This window comes from Anneissia japonica, unplaced genomic scaffold, assembly GCF_011630105.1.
Source record: "Anneissia japonica isolate Jap-2015-1 unplaced genomic scaffold, ASM1163010v1 scaffold287792_len130959_cov153, whole genome shotgun sequence".
NCBI lineage: Eukaryota > Metazoa > Echinodermata > Crinoidea > Comatulida > Comatulidae > Anneissia > Anneissia japonica.
This window is the reverse complement of record NW_022737738.1, coordinates 14,911-24,116: the sequence shown is the minus strand read 5'-3', so window position 1 is coordinate 24,116 and position 9,206 is coordinate 14,911. Positions and strand designations below refer to the sequence as shown.

The window sequence follows — 9,206 nt, the reverse complement described above, 5'->3', positions numbered from 1 at the left end:
GATGGAGGGTGGGATGGGGGAATGTTTGCGACTTACGGTGTCCCTGACCAGAACATAATAGACCTTTCCGGAGTGTCAATCAAAGTTAACAACTGACCAATCAGAACAGTGCCTGGAATCCACGCCTGTCCAATAAGCGAACGGGTTGTCTCACAAACGCACGTGTTCACGTATGTTTCAACACTGTCGTCTTATGGGACCTTAGCAACAATATCCAAGGGGATGGGGGAGGGGGCTTAGCGGAAAGGATCCATTAGGCCCGTTGTCAGAGACTGGAAGAGGTTCAGAAGCAAAGCCCCAGGAAGCTGTGACAATTTAGAAATGTAAAAGATATAAACAAAATTTCATAATTGTGATGTTTTTCTCTCCCCGACAAAATATGTTATTTCTCTCCTTGGCGTTAAAGGGCCTATAACTGAGTTGTATAAACTGGCTTATATTAAAATGGTCTACTGTCGAGTTGCCTTATACTACTCGCCTATACTAGCATTCTACTATAATCTACAATTTAGCCTGCATGACCACGTTTCATTGACCACCTTCGTATTTGAGTAACTATTATTGAATTTTTAAGAATATTTATCTATTTCCTTGATAAAACCAACAGGATCTTCGTATTGCAATCAATTAAATAACAGAGTAACCTTAAGATATTACAGGTAGTTTATCCACTAGAAGTGACTGTAAATACTAACAATGGTTTCAGTGTTACATTACGTTCGTTATAATGACTAACAGCATATAGAATCACGCCGAGAGTTTCGTTTAGACATTATATTTATACCTACTAAATTATGATAAAGCTTTAAGAGTAAAATCAAACCTAGTTTCCTGAAACCTTATAAGGCATTCACACAAAATCCAAAGAAAGGCGTATGTACAGTCGTATTTGCTATTTAATACCTGCAACCAAGCATTACGGAACACAATGGTACAGTTCAAAAGCATTGACAAATGAACCAATTCTTTTTGGATTACTGAACACTGGCAGCAGAAATAAGCGTATTTTCTATTTCTTCTTCCTCATATCGCTGTATTTGTATCGAATCATTAGACGTTATGTTTTGGATTAGGATGAGAGTTAGGAATACAATATACTTAAGTTTATGCTGGTTCTTCTGTATCCAATGCAAATATTATGTGGACGGTATGTGTGAGTAAGTATACAATATTATAATTAATTTGCCAGTTTCCTGGTCATTTGGCCAACTGCTATCACCACAACCACCGCCGCTGCCAACACTACCAATACTACATCTACCGAATCAAGATAGGCTTACACATTAGGCAACAAGGTTTCACAGTAGAGAACCCTATAGTAAAAGGACACATTTGGGACCACAAAAGTGTCCCCTATACTAAATAGAGGTGTCCATGAGTCTGCTGAAGTCCCTGAGACTGCTGAAGTTGAATTGTGATACAATACAATAAAAAGTGTTCCATTAATAGGGGGTATCTGGCCATTATTTTGCCACACTTCAGATCTGAAATATACTTCCCCTCGTTTAACGGAAAAGTGTCCCCTGAATAGAGGTTTCCAAAAAAGAGGGGTTCTACTCAATTCCTAATAATGTAATTGATAGTTTGTACATAACATATTATGGAAGCAAGTCTCTGAAGAATGAAATTCTATTGTTTTCTTTTAATTTATTAATTTAGTGTATAATAATTTAATAAATTAGTGCTAACACTTTTTCATTAGTTCAAATGTCTGTTGTAAATATAATAAAATGTAAATTTGCTTGTATTAAATAAAAATATATATAAAAAAAGCAAACATTTGTAAAGGTATTTCCTTTGTTATTATTTTAATTTAACATAAACTTTAGGGTATTTTACGGCTGTGCCTCTGTTATAAAAGAGAAGCAATAGAGTTACTTACTTACTTACTGCATCTACAGATAAATCGGATTGGAATGTAGGTAAGAATGGGCCCCGAAAATATGGCCCTGGAAAAAATGGCCCGGAAAAAATGGCCCCGGAAAAATTGGCCCCGGTAAAAATGGCCCTTATATGACAGGTAGGTAAAAATGGCCCCAATGAAAAATTCGGTAATAGAAATGATATATATTTTTTTTAATCTTCAAATATTTAAATACTGTATAAGCAAGAATTGAATCAAGAAATAAAAAATGGCCCAAATAAATAAATAAATGCTGTAAAGTACCCTGTAGCAAAAATTTAATTAATAAATCAACATAAAGAATATGCATATTTGAGAACTAAAATAAATTAGTTTTTAGCTCCTATGAGTAGCTCTGGGAGTAGGTCTAAGTATTTTTTAAAATTATTAATATTATTAGATATTATTACTATATTTAATATTATTATTATTATTATTAATGGCTCTGATGGGAGGCTCTAAAACATTGATTCGGCACGAGTTTTGAACGATGAACTTGCAGGGAATGTTATAAAACCATTTTCGCGAAATTTGAAATAAAAATTTCCAATAACGTGGCGAATACCAACTATGGGGACTTTCAGAGGCCTGGAATTTTGCGGTACGTATTACTGTCATGGATAACATCAACAATAAATCTAAATTGCTAACGAGCACAAACATTTTAAAACGGAAAAACAGTACAGTAAAATGTACAATATTCAGCGAGTTTGTCAAACAAGGTATAAAAAAAGTCTCGCCTTGGGTAGCATCTTTTTAAAGAAAATCATTAATTTCATTAAAAAAAACACATGTTACTGATTGATTAAATAATTATATTTTAAAAGTAAGGCGTAACATGTTACTGATTGATTAAATAATTATATTTTAAAATAAGAAATGATTGTGCACAGTAAAGGTAACATAGGACATTTAAAAGATCATTATATTAGTGCTACTGAAACTGTTAATTATTTCAAGGTTTTATCCAAGTGCAAATCCAAGTTTGATTGCTTAATTTAAAAGAAATGCTTTGGATTTGAACCTTATAAGGCATTCACACAAAATCCAAAGAAAGGCGTATGTACCAACGTATTTGCTATTTAATGCCTGCAACCAAGCATTACGGAACACAATGGTACAGTTCAAAAGCATTGACAAATGAACCAATTCTTTTTGGATTACTGAACACTGGCAGCAGAGATAAACGTTTTCTATTTCTTCCTCATATCGCTGTAGGCCTATTTGTATCGAATCATTAAACGTTATGTTTTGGATTAGGATTCGAGTTAGGAATACAATATACTTAAGCCTATGCTGGTTCTTCTGTATCCAATGCATATGATGTGGACGGTATGTGGTAAGTGGTGTACGGTAAGAATGGCCCCGGAAAAAATTGCCCCGGAAAAAATGGCCCCGGAAAAAATGGTCCCGGAAATAAAGGCCCCGGAAAAAATGGCCCCGGTAAAAATGGCCCCATATGACAGGTAGGTAAAAATGGCCCCAATAATCAAATTCTGTATTAAAACTGATTTTCTTGATTCAAAGATGTGTATAAGAGACAGAGGTAGAAGAAAGGCCTATCTATTATTTATAATAGCTAGCCGGGCTAGGCCTAACATTTTTAGGCTAATAAGTCTAAATTTTTTTTTCATATTACTGTAAACCTAATGGGTTTTGATAAATTTACTCTGCACTACGGAATTTCCAATAAAAAAATAGAAAATTAATTAAAAAGACCATAGATTAAAAATAAGTAAGGCAAAACATATTTTTAATCTATGTTAAAGCATAACTATTTTTGCATAATGAAATTTAGTAAATCAAATTATTATTTGTGGCTTTTATTTATTAAATCAATTAAGAACATAATCTCAAAACAAAATTTAATGACAAGAAAGATCGACGTTTCGGGTCCATCATGGAACCATTCTCAAGATCAAGTAACTTGAAAAAACTAAAAACAAAAATACCAAGCAGTGACAAGGAATAAGTAATTAATTTACATATCAATAAGGCCTACTGTGTGGAGCCACAGTGAAGCTAAGCAATAATTAGCCCTTCTTAGCAGATTAACTAGATAAACAGTTTGGCTTCGACTGAATCAGTTTGTTTGTTATGTGTAGGTTTCAGTTCTTTGATCCAAAGCATTTGTTTAATTAAGCAATCAAACTCGGATTTGCACTTAGATAAAACCTTGAAATAATTAACAGTTTCAGTAGCACTAATATAATGATCTTTTAAATGTTGTCCTATGATGCCTTAACTGCGCATAATCATTTCTTATTTAAAATATAATTATTTAATCAATCAGTAAACTTTTGTTTTTTTAAATGAAATTAATTATTTCTTTAAAAAGATGCTACCCAAGGCGAGACTTTTTTTAAACCTTGTTTGACGAACTCGCTGACTATTGTACATTTTACTTTACTGTATATATGTATTCCTACTAAAAGTTTCTAATACTAATTTAACAGCATCTTTTTTAACGCATGCAACGTTACTATTTTTTAAAAGTTGCTTTGTAAGTTACAGTATTGTAACCATTTATTGCCAATATTATTATTATTATTAATTTTTTTTTCTTGAATTTTATAATTGAGGGCCATTTTTTATTTCTTGATTCAATTCTTGCTTATACAGTATTAAAATATATGAAGATTAAAAAAAAAATATATCATTTCTATTACCGAATTTTTCATCGGGGCCATTTTTACCTACCATGTCTTATGGGGCCATTTTTACCGGGGCCATTTTTTCCAGGGCCATTTTTTCCGGGGCCATTTTTTCTGGGGTCATTTTTTCCGGGGCCATTCTTACCTACATTTGTGGTAAGTATACAATATTATAATTAAACGCATATGTTTTCTTTTTGCCAGTTTCATGGTCACCACAACCGCCGCCGCCGCCACCACCAACACTACATCTACCGAATCAAGATAGGCTTACACATTAGGCAAGGCTTCACAGTAGAACCCTATAGTAAAAGGACAGATTTGGGACCACAAAAGTGTCCCATATACCAAATAGAGGTGTCCCTGAGTCTATTGGTTAGCTACCGTATTTACGAAAACATTAAGAGGGATGGCACGTAACATTCCACAGTAGAACCCCTATTAAGGGGACACCTTTGGGAATAACAAGTGTCTTCTTTATAGAGGTGCCCCCTGAATAGAAAACCATCGTCCTCCTAGGATTGATCCTGGCCAGTGGAGATGACAGCCTTTTCATTATGTTTTTCAACCCTGGTCTATGAATAGACAACAACTTAGAATTAAAGGTGTACAGTATGTTATGATATGGATTAAAATTAGAAAGAAATCTCCATGGTTAAGGGTCAGTAGGCCTAACGATGCTCACTCTAAGTATTCAAGAGAAACAATTCTGGTTTATTGCTCAAAAAGTGAAAAAATATAAAGTTGAATGAATTTATCTTATTTTGAGACTGCTGAAGCTGAATTGTGATACTATAATTAAAAAAAAGTGTTCCATTAATAAGGGTTATTTGGCCATTTGCCACACTCTAGATCTGAAATATACTTCCCCTCGTTTAACGGAAAAGTGTCCCCTGAATAGGGGTTTCCAAAAAAGATAGGTTCTACTGTATTCTTTACAATGTTAATTGAACTAATTTTTAACAATTTGTAATTAAAATACAGTTTATGATATCAAATCAACATAAATGTAGTCAAAATCATCTTAATAGGAGTTAATAAGTGTTTCTTTGGCTATTTGGCACACTCCGAAAGTAACTTGTTATGAAGGTTGTCTCCATCCTCCTTATTGGGGTGTCCTTTAATAAGATTTGGTCGTGGTGAATGATGTACCGTATTTCTCCTCGTTTCGAAAGTGTCCTCTTAATAGTGATATTCTCTGAATACCGGGGCGTAGGCTTGGGGGTGCGGCCGTATCCCCTCAAAAAAGGCAAAAATTTCCGCTGGTGTTAGGCTTAAGTCTGGCCTGTACTACAATGGAAAATTGGCAGGGCTGCAAGTAGAACTCGATTAGGCCAACAAAGTAGGCCTTCACATAAACCTATGATATGCCTAGTCGTACTAAAACAAAATAAAAACTAATTTTTTATTTCAAATGTGAATAAACACTCAGACAGTACAGTAATTCGAAATAGATACAGTGTATTATTTTCCTTCCTTATTGTTTACTTGCCGGCGCTATGTGCCCTCGTACTCGTGCGGCCGTCGTTTCTTTCCACTAGAATCTAGATGTGTATAAGAGACAGCAGTAAGCCTTGTCTTTTAAAAATAAGGGTGTTATGCAGTGGAATATCGAATAGAGAAGAGGTGGACTCCAAACAAACTTGCACCCCAGTTCTACTGTACCATTAAATATCCCGAGCACCAAAAAAGGACCACTACCACAGCCCCACCATGTTTGGGGCTGATGTAAGCAATTTTTTTAAAAATAAACACATAAGATGTCCGGAAATGGCACTCTTAGACTTTAAAAATACGTTTTCAAACATTAGTGTTCCAAAAATAATATAGGCTTAATTCCCCAACAAGGTCTAGAATTTCCCGATGGGTTCATGCACCCCGAGCCTGTCAACTTATAATTATTTATTTCCCATCAGTCGCGCTCTCCTCAAGTCAAATAATACTCAACACCACAATATATAGTTCTGAGTTAACTACTCAGGAAAAGCTGACACTTGCTAACACTGTCAAACTAGGTGAAATTCCTATTCGTCTAAAAAACGCTTGGGTCATTATTCCTATTAATTCTAACGTTTTCCTGTGTGCCTAAAATTATGAGATTAAGTAACGCATTTTGGCTCATGTGAATCGTCTCCACTTCTTTAGCAAATCCTTTCGCAACAATGACTGAAAATTTACCAGGAAAATAATTTATTTTTGAGCGATTTTTTTTCATTACATGCATGGGCAGTTCAATAATTAACAGTTAACTACGAAGTTCCTTACTGCGCATGCTTATGACTATGAGCAAAAATTCATGATTCGCACCTGCATAAAACTTGTTGTGCCTGCGACATTAAAACGGACTCTGGTATCTACACAGGAGAAAAATGTTTAGGAAAATTATTATACGAAGGTTAGATTTAAATGCTTGAAAAAATTTCATGCTTGAAATTTTTGAATGCATTAAATCTAACCTAAGTATAATAATTTTCCATTTAGTGTACGATGCATGCTCTACTAATTGCTTATTAAGTCAATCGCGTTCTTTTAATTTTAGTTTTTTATAACTAACTGCTGTAGCAGCAGTCATCGGTTGCTATAGTGATAAGATCAGTATACGTGTGCGTATTTACATTTACCGTACTCGCGCGAATAAGCGCCCGGGCGCTTAAAATATTTTTTACAATTTCTGAGGGGCGCTTATTCAAACGGGGCGCTTATTTAAACGGGGCGCTTATGAAAACAGAATGGAAATTGAGGTGGCGCTTATGGAAATAGATGAAAATCGAGGGGTTCTTATGGAAAATTTTTAAATTCAAAAGGCACTTTTTGAATGAAAAAAGATTATATAAGGACATCACGCATGGTGGTTAGAAATATAATCGTCGAAAGAAAATGGCTCATTACAAGAATGCGTGAATATTTACATAACAGCAAAATATCAGATGCTAGTGGTTAGCTTGTTGGCCATCGGACGACGATTGAGATTAGCAGGATGTGCTTGCAGACAGGTAAAATCGTGCGATGACTTCATAACTATAGGCTAGGCTACAGCCTAGTAGTAGTAGGAGGAGGCCCGGGCGGCCTCCTGCCTGGCCATAGACCAACATCTAAATTTGAGTCTTTAAAAGAGGTCTAGAATATTCCTATTAAACCAAGGAGGTATAAAAATAAAAAATAAATTATTTTATACCTCCTTGATTAAACGTTCAGTTTGTTATGTTTATGCATTGATTAAATGAATTCCTTAATTGTTCATATTTAATATTGAATTTGAAGTAACTTTCTTCGGGTTCAAATTAAGCTTGTTTTACGAAAGTAATTTTCAATTACAATTCATTTTTTTTTTATCGCGGTGCGCGAGGTCTTCGCGGTGACGAGAACATTTTTTTTGCACACGAACCTAAAAAAAAATCAACATTATAAGTCAATCGTAACGTCATCACTGTAACCCCAATATTATTTGCCTATTCCTCACAGTCCACTAATTTTTGTGGCTACTGAAAGTAGCTACTATGTCATCGAATGGTTTGCCGAGGTAAGTGACTGTGAATCTCGGTACCAGTCGACACCTTTGATCACGAGCCGACTACCAATCAACGCTCATAATTAATCTTACGAATATTTCCGAGAAAATACGAAAGTTTACGAATGCAGGACGTTACGAATGTTTTAGTTCCATGTTATGTTAGGTATCTGCCTCCACGTTTTTTTTTTTTTTTTTTTTTTTATGTGCGATGACAAACAAAATTATGTTCTTTGTATGTAGACCATGTTTGATTTCACTAAATTTGACAATTTTAGGCCTAGGTGAGCTACTTATTTACATGTGTGTTAATATTAGATAGTATTATTACTAAATGAAAATTTGTTTTGACGTTTCATTTCAAGTCTTTTTCCAAAGTTTCCGTTTTACAGCTAGGCCTACTATTCTGATTTATCATTGGCCCGCCAGTGGAGCGACAATTATTCATGTACGTCGTCGACTCAGGCCCTCGCTAGAACTACGACTAAGCCTAGTTTACCATACATAACGAACTAGTAGCAGTCTGGCTTAATTATAAACTTATACAATAGGCCAAGATGTAATTTATACAGAATCTCAGAATATTCAGCACTTCAAGAATGGCATTCCAAGGAGAGGAGAGCCTATTCATGAGATACGACTAGGCCTAGCCTACTTAGGTTAGGTAGCTAGTGCTAGATTCTACGAGGGAGTTATTGGTTCTACTACGGTCATTTCAGCAGCCATGTTTATACATATAAGTTAAAAAAGAACATGTTGTAGCTAGGTAAGTAGTAGGACTATTGCTAATGAAGCTAGGGATGCCTAGGCTAGGTAGGTAAACATATCTGGCTAAACGACCTATCTAGTGTATCAGGCACAGTTAGGCTTAGGCCTACGCCCTACTACTACTACATTTTACAGTTCAGTTAATAAAATGTCTAGCAAGTGGGGACTCTTGAATCGGCCTGCAGCTGGACTCGTGATAGTTACTTATGATCAGGTCTAGTGTAATAAATATGCATTTTTCATTAGTCGTTATACATGTTAAAAATTATTATTGTTAATACTGGTAATAATAAATATAAATATAAAATAAATATATGGCAACAATATAAATATATTAAAAACAATATATTACAGTAACCTAACATATTTAAAA

The 9,206-nt window shown here is 34.7% G+C and overlaps 1 protein-coding gene across 3 annotated transcripts in view; it reads left to right on the top strand.

Moving 5' to 3' along the window:
- Positions 1-995: 995 nt before the first annotated feature.
- Positions 996-9,206, top strand: part of LOC117117457 — a 19,198-nt gene continuing 10,987 nt past the window's right edge. For all 3 annotated transcript variants that reach the window (XM_033261758.1, XM_033261757.1, XM_033261756.1), the window contains exon 1: positions 996-1,157. In XM_033261758.1, the coding sequence (XP_033117649.1) occupies positions 1,139-1,157 (19 nt within the window). In that variant the 5' untranslated portion in view covers positions 996-1,138. The remainder of the gene's footprint in view (positions 1,158-9,206) is intronic.